General features: G+C 40.8%; 1 protein-coding gene across 1 annotated transcript in view; it reads left to right on the top strand.

The window, feature by feature from the left end:
- SCLT1 (sodium channel and clathrin linker 1) overlaps nucleotides 1–1,359 on the top strand; it is a gene marked incomplete at its 5' end in the record, with an annotated part of 110,892 nt that extends 109,533 nt beyond the window's left edge. The window contains 1 exon segment of the mRNA XM_014589590.2: nucleotides 886–1,359. Within this exon segment, the coding sequence (XP_014445076.1) occupies nucleotides 886–948 (63 nt within the window).
- Between the last annotated feature and the right edge of the window lie 11,863 nt (nucleotides 1,360–13,222).

The raw sequence follows: 13,222 nt of genomic DNA, 5'->3' as shown, positions 1-13,222 counted from the left end.
AGGGTTTTCCATGAGACTTTTCTTACTACCTATCATCATCTTTTTGTTACCAGTCTGCATTCTACTAATTCACACTTAGTTTGTGTCTTGATGGTTTTATTATTAACTTTGTTTTAATTAGCCAGAGAGTACATGGGTTTGTCAGAGAGAGCAAGGGAAAGAAAGCACCCCGTAAAATCATACCGCAATGCTTTCTCCTCCATTTTTCCCTCTATTTGGGATTTTGGGAATGTGCATGTTCCTGTCATGTTTCTCAAGCCACCAGGTCTGCGGACTCAAACCACGCAGTTAGCTATGTGAGATCCAGCCATCTTAACCACTATGCCAGTGGCTGGCCTTATTCACTTTTTTTTTTTTTTTTCCCCATAGGATTTGTGCATAGACATAGAAAGACAGAAAGAGAGAGAAAGTAAGAAATCACCCCTCAGGAGGGAAAGCTATGCTGCAGTCCTTTCTCTTCCATTCTCTCCAGATTTTAGGCACACACACACACACACACACACACACTCACCTGATGTGTTTTTAATCCATTGGGTCCATGACTCAAACTGTGAAGTCAGCCATGTGGGATCCAGTGCCTTAGATACCACACTATCTGCTGGCCCAACACTGATTGACTTCTATCTAAATTTTCATCTACCTATGGAATATGCTGTGGAATTCTGTGTGTATCACTCTGACCTGTGGAATAACATATGCAACGTGCATTTCTCTAATTGTAGCCTCAAGGGTAAAACAGAAGTGAATTCCAAAAAAGGACTCCTACGAGAGCTCTTCCAATAAGATATTTTCAGTAATTCTAAGTTTTGATGCATTGTACTTTGTATTAATCTAAGATTTTCCGTAGAAAAGTAACTACTTACTGATTGTTTATTTTAATTGCAGCTCAGTGTGATTACAGTACAAAGAAGAAAAGCAGCCTCCATGATGAATCTGGAAAATATTTAAATATATCCATAGCTCATTCACAAAACTTTAGAGTTTGTGAAGCTTTTGAACTAGAGATGTATTGAAATGGTAAAACCTGCAGAGAATGGTTAAGGCTTGTGTCATTTTATATAAGCATTTTCCATTCTGTTTTTGAGGGTTATTGGAAAACAGAACAGTGACAGCTTCCTGTAAGTAAAGAAAATATAATCCTATATTGAGCTTCAGTGGAGAATAAAGCCAGCTGAGAAGAATTCATTGCTTTCATCAACGTGTCTATTTTTTTACTCCCTTTTTTCCCTTGGAAGAACATAGTAATTTTCAAACTATGCTGATCATGAAAAAGAGACCCTAAGACAATTTTAGAATTTAATATTTCAGGTTCCAAGATTTGAAATTTTTACATCTCATTGTTACTCCTAACATTTTTTAAGTTCCTAAGTATACATTTTATTATGAACTCATAAATATAATAAACTATACATTTTCTGAAATGATGCTGTCATGTATTTTAATGTATAATTGTAATGACTCATTTTTAACTTACAGTTTTTAGTATTTACAGAACTTGATATTTAAGAAATCGGGAGAACTTATATATATATTACTCAAAGCAGTGCTAATCCTAAGGCCATCTTACAGTCTGATAATGCATAATACTGAACTATCGTAGTCCTCTTGATCTTTATAGACTCATGTAGTTATTCTCTGCTCCTGGTTTGAACTTGGTACACTCTGGTTTCTGACAATAAAGAGCAGATGGGTTTGTATCAAAATAACCAATTAAGAGATTGTTACAATTGTCCAGAAAAAAAATAAGGAGTATGAACTGGAGATGACACAAAAACATTCATATGTGGATAGACATTCAACCATCAGTCAGAAGTTTAGGACTGATGCTGAAAAATGGAGACAGTCACGATGGGCCTTCATTTCTCAGAGATGAGAAATGAATTGTAGCATCTTGCTCAGGGCCTTACGTATTGTGTCTGTACCTCTTCCACCTCTTCCCATACCATTCTTCCCCTCCATTTTTTGTGCGCCAACCTTGATGACCTTCTTTTATCTCCGTCAGTACATCATCCTCCCTCCCAATCCATGGTCTCTGCAGATACTTTTCCATTTGTACATTCTTCAGCTCTCTATGCAAACGTCACCTTCGCAGAGTAGCCCTCCCCAGCCTAGGTTAGGCCCCATGCTCTATACCATATTTTTCCTTCATGGAATTTACCAAAATCTGTAATTAACTTTTGAATTTTTTTCTTTTCTTAAGAGAAATTTTTGCTGTCAGGTGCATGTTCTCGCCAGAGAGACAGAAAGCAAGAAATCCCCCCAGGGGGCAATGGCCACGCCACAATTCCTTCTCCTTTATTCTCCTCTTGGAATTTTGGGCACACATGCAGAAGCGCCCAGCATGAGTTTCAAGCTGCTGGGTCAGGCACTCAAACCACAGTCGGCCGTGTGCGAGTCCAGCACCTTAACCACTACACCACCTGCTGGCCCCTGACATTTTTTTCTTTAATGTCATCTCTTCCCCAACAGACTGCAAGTTCCCTGAGGGCAAGATCCTGTCTGTTCTCATCCATCATCGGGTCCTTAGCACTCAACATGTTAGTTCCTGGCTCACGGAACTGTTCTAAAACTGTTTTTAAGGACAGAACCTTTGGGAATATCTTCCTTTGTTGAATGAACTGAAGAGGAATTTTTAAAGGAAACTAATAGGAGGAATAAGAGGGCTTTAACAAGGGAAATTCAACATGATTTAAAAAAAAAAAAAAAAAAAAAAAGCTCAACAAGGGGAAAAATGGCTAGTAGTGTCAACTGCAATGAGACTGAGTAGTACAAATATGACAGGAAAACGGTAATCAGGCAGGAGGCACTGGGCTTCTTTGTTTCTTACAGAATTTTTCATTTGATCCTCTAAATTTCTTTCCATTTTATTCACAGACTAATTTTCATGTTAGGTTCAAATCCATGTTTATATAGTATTTTTTATTTTATTTAAAGAATTATATCTGACAAAAAAAATGAAACTTTAAGGAAGCATTTCAGATATTAACATCCTAGACACATGAAATGTAAGCATTAGTATTTTCTCTTTTTTTAAAAATTATTTATGTAACTTTATTTATTCATTCATTCAATTTTACCAGAGAGACACACACAGAGAGAAGGTGAGAAAGCAAGCCACCAGGTCCAGGATTTGAACCGTGGTCACCCATGTGGGAGCATCCAGTGCCTTAACCACCACACCACCCACTGGTCCCAGTATTTTCTCTTCAAAAAGAAAATCTCACCTTTCAGACTCATATGTTCAAGGTAAAATCTCTGAGCATAGACACTTTCTCCAAAGCTCTATTCTAATATTATTAGAATGATTATATTAATAGCCCCCTCTCCAGTTGGACCCCCTTCTTGAATATTTAGATATGCTCCAAGAGAATTAATTGAAGCAGATAGTATGCTTTTCTGACTTCTGTTGAATTGGAACAGACATAAGCTATGTTTAGCAGTAAAAGTGAACATTATGGTTATTTTGAGAAAATGTTATAATTAATAATTTATAGTGTAAAAATGTTATTTTTTTGTTAGCATTTCTCATACTGGTCAGTCTTGGCTATTTACACAGACAGTTTGCTTTAGTCTAGGAATTATGTTTTAGGAGATGGGAAATTGGTAGGAAAGAGAAAAAAAAGAAATGATATAAATCTGAAATTGAGGACAACAAAGCTAGTTCATTTTATTTATTCATGTCTCTTTACTGTGTCTCCGTGAGGAAGAAAGGAGATATGATTACCTCTTCTTCTTTTTGTGTACAAATGTACAAATTGGGACAGGCAACAATCTTCTCATTTCTTCTCTGATAAGAGAAATATAACTACCCCAAATACGGAAGAACATTAGCAACAATTCTGTCTTTGTTTATTCAGCAAATATTGAATATTTCATAGTTGCATAATTTTGCCAAACCAACTCTCATACAAATCAAAGGGGGAAAAAAACAACCTCTTTATGTATTTGACTATAAATTTTGTTCTTTTTACTAGAGTGTGTTTTATTATTTTCAAAGTGATAAATCTGTAACAAGCTTTATTGCAAATATTTTTATCAAAAAAATTAAATTTGTCTGCTTTGCCTAAAAATGGATATATACATATGAAAAAGTAGATAAAGGGAGAGAAACTGCAATATCCTGAGATTTGTATAAAATCTGTCTCTTACCAGCCCAGCCCTTCAAACTTATAAAAATGTATTGCTTTTGTGACAAAATTAATGCTCTCAGCATTTATATAAGGAAGAGAAATAAATATGTATTTGATGAAATACAAAAGTCATAGGATAAAAAGGCATCGTTAAAGTAATTTTTAAGTTTTTGCTTTGGGGCTTATGCCCTTGCCAGAGAGAGAGAGAAGATTCCCTTCCCCTCCCTCAACCCATGGTCACACGACAGTCCCCACTCCTCCAGTCTCCTCTCAGGATCTCAAGCACACCTGCACACACACCCTGCATGATTTTCAAGCCACCAAGTTTGAGACTAACCATGTAGCCAACCATGTGAAATCTAGCACCTTAACCTCCACACCACCGGCTGTCCACTTTAATTTTCACATTAGCACCCTCTACCCTAGGAGTTCAGCACAAAACGCTCTCATGTGGCCCACATCCCCATCAGCACTCCTCACATGCAAGCAATGACCCCACTCATCTCTTCCATTCAGCAAGTATATTGGAAGGTGGGAAAATGAGAATGATGTGAGAGCTCTTAATCTGCTCTCCTTTCTTCCTTTTTAAATATGCATTCTTCAAGTGCAGTACTTTAGTAAAAGTAGTTTTTTTAGAGAGTTTTTTGCTATAGGGCATGTACACTCACCAGAGAGATGGAGAGACAGAAAGCAAGAAATCACCTCCAAGTGGGGATGGCCATGCTACAATCCCTTTTCCTCCATTCTCTTCTCAGGATCTTGGGAACACATGCACACATGCCTGGCCCACCCAGCAAGGCTCCAGGTTTGGGACTCGAACCACAGTTGGCCATGTGGGAGTCCAGCATGTAACCATTATGCCTTCTGCTGGTCCCAGTGACAGATTACTCTTGATACTGTGTACAGCTATTGAAATTTTCTGAGGGGCAACTCACTTCCCCTCAAGATGGTCCTATCCTCATTTCCAACCACTTTGACCATTAGAAAGTCCTTCCTTACAGTGACCTGAAATGTGTCTTTCTGCCTCAGGCAACACAAAAAATCTCAACCATCTTCCACATGGCAGCTCTTCGATCTTTTGAAAAGTGTCATCACATTCTCCCTCTGCTTAGTAAATATGTCCATTTTCTCTGAGGACTTAAGGTTTTGAGTCCTTGTCAATTAGTCACTGATCTCTGTACTCCAATTTGCATGATCCATTACATTCATTCAGTCAATAAATATTTATTCAACACCTGCTTTACCCCAGGTATGCTTAGGATACATCAGTCTTGTGCCCATTATATTCAAGGTGTAAACTATTGTCTTTGTCCTAGACCACAACTGAGAAGGGTGGGAGAGTTAAGTGATCCTTGCCTAAGTGGGGACAACTTAAAACCTCCAGGGGACTAATACGGCCTCGAACTGCTCCCTTTGTCATGCCCACCCAAAATTCTGATACATTTACCACCTTGGAAAAGCATGCTTTGAGAGTCACGTAGTGAGTGACTCATGGAAATGTATATATTATTAGTGTTTGAGATTAGAAAAAAATGAGAATTACTGTTTCAGACTCTACTTCAGAGTATACTTCTAAGCTTCTGTTAATGTTGCTTGGAATTATGTCCCCCCTTTTTTTTTTTAAGTTGAGTCACATGCACAGATATTGAGCATATTAGTGACTAAACTAACATCCTAAATCTTTTTAAAAGTTCTATGGCTAAGCCAAAGTTTTTCCCTAGACGTGGGACTAGTCATTTATCCTTACTAATTTTAATTACACTATTAAAACCTGCGGAGGGCACTTTAGCTCCTAATTCAGTCATCTAGTTAACTCTAAGCATAGGGACTGTCTCTGTTTTATTTCGTTTTACTGCCATATTCCTTGCACCCCACACAATTTTTTATTTATAATGAATGCCATGTATACATTTGATAACATGGTATCCATGTTTTCATATAAACCACTAAAAAGGTGTGGTGGGACAGAGAGATCTCAGTACAGTTGGTCTCTTCGAGTACACGTACCGCCAGCTCCTTTGGTGGGAAACAGGTCAGCACCAGCCAGATACGGTTATCCACCTCTTTGTAATCTGCTGCTTGTACACTATCATGAGAATACTAGAAATACCTGCTCTTCTGCTGGGGGAAAGCTCATCGATGCCACCCTAGTTATAATTCCTAGATCTGATTTCCTAACCCTATCCAAGAAAATTGTTAGTCTTTTTAGTAAACCTATGACTCTTTTTAGTAAATCTGTGTAGCATCCTAGTAATCACTGCATGTTCCTTTTATGTTTATTACAACCTTTTAAAGCCGGGGCTGGGCATGGTGGTTAAGGCCCTGGACTCCCACATGGCTGACCATGATTTGGGTCCTTGACCTGCTGGTTTCCTTTCTCACCTTCCTGTTCGCTCTGTCATTCTCTGGTCAAATTTAAAAATAAATAAATGACAGTGAATAAAATAAAATAATTCTTTAAAAAAATCTTTTAGTGCCTTTGATAAGATGTCATGGAAATTTTTTAAAAAGTTTTTTTTAAATAATTAACTTTATTTTAATTTGACCAGAGAGAGCCGGTGGCGGGGGGATTGAGGGGGCAGGGGTAAGGACAAGAAAGCAAGCCAGGTCCAGGACTCAAACCACGGTTGGCCGTGTGGGAGTCCAGTGCCCTTAACCACTATGCCACCTGCCAGCGCCAAGACATCATGGAAATTTTGATTCAATATTTTCATTCAATAGTAGTGCAATTCCATTTTCAAAGAATAAAAAGATCAGCAGAGCCTAAAATGATGTATAAAGAACTCTGTTAGCTCTATTGAGATGAAAAATACCAGACTAGGGAACCAGCAGTTAGCGTAATGGCTATGTCACTGGACTCCCACGTAGTCGACCGCGGTTCGTGTCCCGGACCCGGTGGCTTAAAACTCACACCGGGCGCGTGTGCGTGCGTATCCAAGATCCCGAGAGGAGAATGGAGGAGAAGGGATTGCGGTGTGACCATCCCCCCTGGGGGGTGATTTCTTCCTTTCTGTCTCTATGTCTCTCTCTGTCTGGCGAGCGCACGTGTCCTATTGGCAAAAATCTCTCCAAAAAAAAAAACAAAAACAAAAAAATACCAGACTAGCATCTCCTTTCATATAAACTGCTATAGGGGATAAAAGAGAATGAGAGAAGTTGTAATCAACTTTCTACAAATGAAACAGAAGCATCCAATGGGGGGTGGGGTCTTCCCCTGGGTCTGTGACAGCTGGCAAGAGGCACAGCAGGGTCTCACCCCAAGTCTGTACAGTGGCTCCATCCCTTCTGTTGGGTAGCCCCGCATCTTAACGGTTTGCAGGACCCATACTTTTGACACCTCTCTCGTGCTGACAATAATTCAGCAGTAGCTTTAGTTTATTATTATATTATTTTAATGTGCTATAGGGTACGTGTGCTTACCGGAGAGAGAGAGAAAGTGAGAAAGCAAGTCTCCAGGTGCAGGACTCACACTGCTTTCAGCCACGTGGGAGTCCAGTGCCTCAATCACCACACCACCTACCGGCCCCCAGCGACAGCGCATGTAGGTTCTCCAAGTGCCCTGAGCTGTAGTTCATCCACACCAGGAGGCGTAAACTCCCTGTCCGCAGCTTGACGCTCTCCTGTAAGTGCCTCACATGTCCTAGACTTCAGGTCCTGCCTTTTATCAGTGTCCATTCTGTCTTTGTCAGCTCAAGGATCAGTGTTCTTGGTGGAAAAAAGAGGATTTGAAAGATTCTACTCCCACTTTTTCATTTATCGACCTTGTAATAAGTCTGAGCTGTAAACCTCTTTGTTTTTGTTCTGACTCTGGCCCTAATCCAAAAGTCTTTTTGGTTAGTCTTACGTATACCTAGGACACTTCCTACCTGATCAAACTTCGCACGTGACAAGATGGGTAATCTAAAGCATCTTTTTTTTTGTTCTGCTCATTTTTCCAGACCTAAAAAAGAAATGGACTGTAAGTTAAGTAGTAGCCTTAGTGGAACTATAGATCTAAGCAAGGGAAGTTAAAGTATTAGTAAAATGCCACTTTGAAAGGTTACCAGATTTCCCCAGTCTTAATCTCCCAAAGAATATTTTAAATTATGCTTAGTAACTGTGAAGTGGTTGATATAACATTTTCCTTTGTCAAATAAGTATGGTATTTTAAATCATGACATTCAGAGAGTATTTACTTAGAGTACTTGGGACTAGTTGAGGCAAAGATACCATCACAGGCATTTAATATGAAAAAAGAGGAGGTCAGGGCCGGCAAGTGGCATGGTGGTTAAGGGCGCTGGACTCCCACATGGCCAACCACGGTTCAAGTCTCAGACCTGGTGGCTTGCTTTCTCACTCCCTCTCTCTCTCTGTCTCTCTCTGATCAAACTGAAAAATAATAATGATAATAATAATAAATAAAGTTAAATAATTCTTAAAAAAGAAAAGAGAAGAGGTCACGCAATTCAAACAGTAAAGGTAGAACAGGGCCACAGTATGTGAGAAGAGGAAACCTCCCTTTGAAGCTGCCACTGGGGAAAGGGAAAACTCCAGACATCTGCTTCATAAAGAAATCGTTTTACACAGGTAATAATGCTGAAAACTAGAACCAACAGGTAGATAGTAGGTAAAGCAGCCACAGTATCCCATAATTATAAGAATACTGGGTTTGGGGGCTGCCAGGTAACATGGTGGTTAAGATGCTGAATTCCCACATGGCTGACCAGGTTCAAGTCCTGGACCTGATGGCTTGCTTTCTCACTTTCTCTCTCTCTGATCAGATTTTTAAAATAAAAATAATAAAATTAAGCAAATAATTCTTTAAAAAAAAAAAAAACATACAGAGTTTGGGGTTTTTGTTTGTTTGTTTTTGTCAGAGGGCTAGCTAGTGGTAAAAGGAGCCAGATCCCACATGGGCAACTGCTGTTCTGGTCTCAGTCCTGGCAGCTTGAAAATCACAACAGGCACAGGTGCATGTGTGCCCCAAATCCCAACAGGACAAAGAAATAGAAGAGACTGCAGTGTGGCCATGCCTCCCTGGAGAGTGCCTTCTCTTCTCTGGCAAGCACACGTGCCCTCTAGCAACTAAAAAATTACCTGTCATGGTGCCGGCAGGTGGTTAAGGGCGCTGGACTCCCACATGGCCCTCTGTGGTTAGAGTCCCAGACCTGGTGACTTGCTTTCTCACTTTCTCTCTCTCTCTCTTTCTCTCTCTCTCTCTCATCAAAATAAGTAAATAAATAAAATTTTTTTATTCTTAAAAAAAAAAAAAACCTGTCATGCAGCAGCTGAGTGTGGAGTACATCTGGACGCATCGGTGATCCATTGAAGATGACAGTACTTTTATCTTTGCTACTTTTAGCAGTGCATATTTATTTGTAAAAATAGCTGGATTTACTATATTTTATGTCACAAAAACTTACTTGGAGGTTTTACACAGATAAGATAGATAGCTTCAATTTAAAGTATCAAGATGTGGGGTCAAGGCACTGGACTCCTCCATGGCCTACTATGGTCACAGTTCTGGACATGGAGGTTTGAAAATCATGCTGGGCATATGTACGTGTGAGCCGAAAATCCCAGAAGGAAAATGGACAGGGACTACAGCATGGCTGTCCCTTCTGGTGGGTGATTTGTCACTTACTCTGTCTCTTTCTCCTCTCCAGCAAGTGCATGTGCCCTATGGCAAAAAAAAACTTTAAAAAAAAAAAAACAACGGTATAGGGACCAGCAATTAGTGTAATGGCTATTGCACTGGACTCCCACGTAGTCGACCACGGTTCGAGTCCCGGACCTGGTGGCTTAAACTCAAGCCGGGCGCATGTACGTGCGTGCCCAAGATCCCAAGAGGAGAATGGAGAAGAGATTGTGGCGTGGCCATCCCCCCTGGGGGGTGATTTCTCGCTGTCTCTCTGTCTCTGTCTGACGAGCGCACGCACTCTATAGCGAAAACCTCTCAAAAAAAAAAAAAAAGTATCAAGATGAATATTCCATTACCAGGATCAAGAAACTGTGATTTTAAAAAATTCTGTGAACTCTCCGCACAATGGTGTCTATAGAGAGCATTAGTGAGAGTGTTCCGGATAGCCATGCTTTCTCTTTGACCATATATACACATACGTTTTACCTATATCTGTGCATGTAGGTGTGACGTAAAATATATATTTGACTAAGTTCATTCCACTTCTCCCCTAGAATATGGCAGGGACTGAACAATGCAGACCAAATTGTTATCTTCTAGGTTTTAGTCAATACATTAACAGCGTTTTAACCCAAGATTAACTTTATAGAAATTCATTGAACTAAGAGTTCGCATCACCCTTCCGTATACGCAGAACCACGTGAGCTACTCTGTGAACTGTTCGTATATTCTGAGTAGCAATACAGAGGGCTCAGTCCCAGAATGGCCAGGATTGCATTCTGACTCTACTACCTACTGACCCTAAGCAAATGACTTAACTTCCTGTGCCTCAGTTTCCTCATCTGCAAATCAGAGATAATAGTGCCTACCTTACAGGTAATAAGGATTAAACAAACTAGCCTCCATAGCATACTGACCAGTGCCTACCACTCTAATTATCTGCAGAAGTTGGGATGTTCCCCCGAAGGCCGTGTGGAATGACAAAAATCGGTTTCATTTCGAAATAATCACTATGGAGATTAAGTGTTGGCAAGGTCGCGGATTGAGAGGAGGGGTTAATTTCAGCAAGACTTGAGTCAAGGAAGCCAGGTAACAGGCTGCTGCAGTAATCCAGACAAGAATGCAGTGACTTGGAATATATGGAAAGTGATAGTGGGATCAGAGGGAGAAGAAAACTAAGAGGCGATCTGAGTATAATACACAGACCTTCATCACCATTTGGCTGTGAGAGCTGAAGCAATTCACGAAGGACTCCCAGGTTGCACACTGTTAATAACATTCTCTAAACAGGATATAGAAAACGAATGAGTCCCGCAGTTTCGAGTGCCCGTGTACAACAAAATAAACAGTCCATGAGAACTCAGGAAAAGCTGGATTGCAGAGATGGAATTCAGAGTCAGGGAACAGGCAAAATCAAGGAAGCAGAGACAACAGATTTCCTTTCATCCTTTTGCAGTGGCCAGGCAATCAAAGCTCTTCTCTCCTACCTAAGACTAAACACATCATCTAATGCAGTCCTGAGCATTAAAGGGAAATCATAGTAAAGATTTCCAACCTTGAAGTTCATTGCAAAATTTGTTGCAGATGGCTAATGTTTCAAAGGTAGAAAGCATTTTCTAAGTGATTTGGGTGAAAACATGAACATGAGTCCCTGGTGCCACATTTCCCCATTGCAGATTGCAGAACAGCCAAGGATAGGCCCTTCCTTTGGCTCCTGGGGACTTAATTTCCCTAGGGAACTATTGTGGTTATTCGACTTGAAGACCTTGTAAGAAGAATCACAGTTATTTCTCCCTGGGGTCTTAGAACAAGCAACAAGGAAGTAAAGAGTCACTAAGGAGAAACAAGGAGTCAGAAACAAGTTTTAGCAAACTGTACGAACAGTGCATGTTCAAAAAGACTCCAAACTTGCACAAAAATGATAAATGTGGACAGTAACTAGCCCCTAATCCTCTTCATCTGCAGGAGTGTGTAACCACACCAGTTTTGCTAATCCCAACGGAAAGGGGAAGGTGTATGTCAATGTATGCCAGTTAATTTCTGTATGTAGCGTTGTATAAAGACCCTTCCAGGTGGGACCAGCAGTTAGTATAATGGCTATGTCACTGGACTCCCACGTGGTCGACTGCGGTTCGAGTCCCGAACCCGGTGGTTTAAACTCACACAGGGTGCATGTGCATGTGTGCCCAATATCCCGAGAGAATGGAGAAGGGATTGCGGTGTGGCCAACCCCCCCCAGGGGGGTGATTTTTCACTTTGTCTCTCTGTCTCTGGTGAGCACATACGCCCTAAAGAAAAACCCTCTCCAAAAAAAAGAAAAAAAAAAAAAAAAGACCCTTTCAGGGGACCAGCAGTTGGTGTAGTGGCTATGTCACTGCACTCCCATGTAGTAGACTGCAGTTCGCATCCCGGACCCGGTGGCTTAAAATTCACGCCAGGCCTGTGTGCGTGCATGCCCAAGATCCCAAGAGGAGAATGGAAGAGAAGGGATTGCGGCGTGGCCATCTCCCCTAGGGGGTGATTTCTTGCTTTCTGTCTCTCTGTCCCTGTCTGGCGAGTGCACGTGCCCTATAGCAAAAACTTCTCAAGAAAAAGAAAAAAAGACCCTTTCAGACAAGGAGAACTCCAAACTAGAATCGACAACCTGGGCTTAGGCCCAGTTCTGCCAGTGCCTGATGCTACGGCCTAGAACAGATCTGTTAAAACAATCTCTCCTTTGATCTGTTCCTCTCCTGTTCCAGACTTCTGTGTCCAAAACACTACGTTAAATGAAACCACTTTTATTATTTTTAAAGCACCATATAAATTCAATTTTCCCATCAGGCAGCAAAAAAAAAGTTTTTGCCTCTTAAGACTCATCATTTAAAATGTTATAAAATCAAATTTTGGTGGGCCGGCAGTTGGTGTGGTGGTTAAGGACGCTGGACTCCCATGACGACTGACTGTGGTTCGAGTCCCGGACCTGGCAGCTTGTTCTCTCACTGTCTCTCTCCTTGCTCACTCTGTCTCTCCCTGGTCAGATTAAAATAAAGTTAAATAAAATAATTCTTTTTTTAAAAAGTCAATGTTGGGGCCGGCAGATGGCGTGGGTAAGCGTTCTGGACTCCCACGTGGTCGACTATGGTTAAAGTCCTGGACATGGTGGCTTGTTTTCTCACTTCCCCCCCTCTGCCCCCACCCCACACACTGTCCCTCTCTGGTCAAATTAAAACAAATAAAGTTAAATTTTTTTAAAAGTCCTTAAAAAATGAGTGTCCTGTTCATAATAACAAAGATCGTAACCTACCACTTATTAAGTGCCCACTACATGCTTTTGTAACAGAGATGTGCTCTTAACTTGCTTTAAATAGCAACACCAGTAAGGTAAAAGATGTTTTGGGCCGGCAGGTAGGGTGGTGGATAAGAGCACTGGACTCCCACCTGGCTGACTGCAGTTTGAGTCCCGGACCTGGCAGCTTTCTTTCTCACTCCC

The sequence above is a fragment of the Tupaia chinensis genome, unplaced genomic scaffold (assembly GCF_000334495.1).
Source record: "Tupaia chinensis unplaced genomic scaffold, TupChi_1.0 Scaffold000362_1, whole genome shotgun sequence".
NCBI lineage: Eukaryota > Metazoa > Chordata > Mammalia > Scandentia > Tupaiidae > Tupaia > Tupaia belangeri.
Note: the sequence above shows the minus strand (reverse complement) of the source record. Positions and strands in the feature narration are given on the sequence as shown.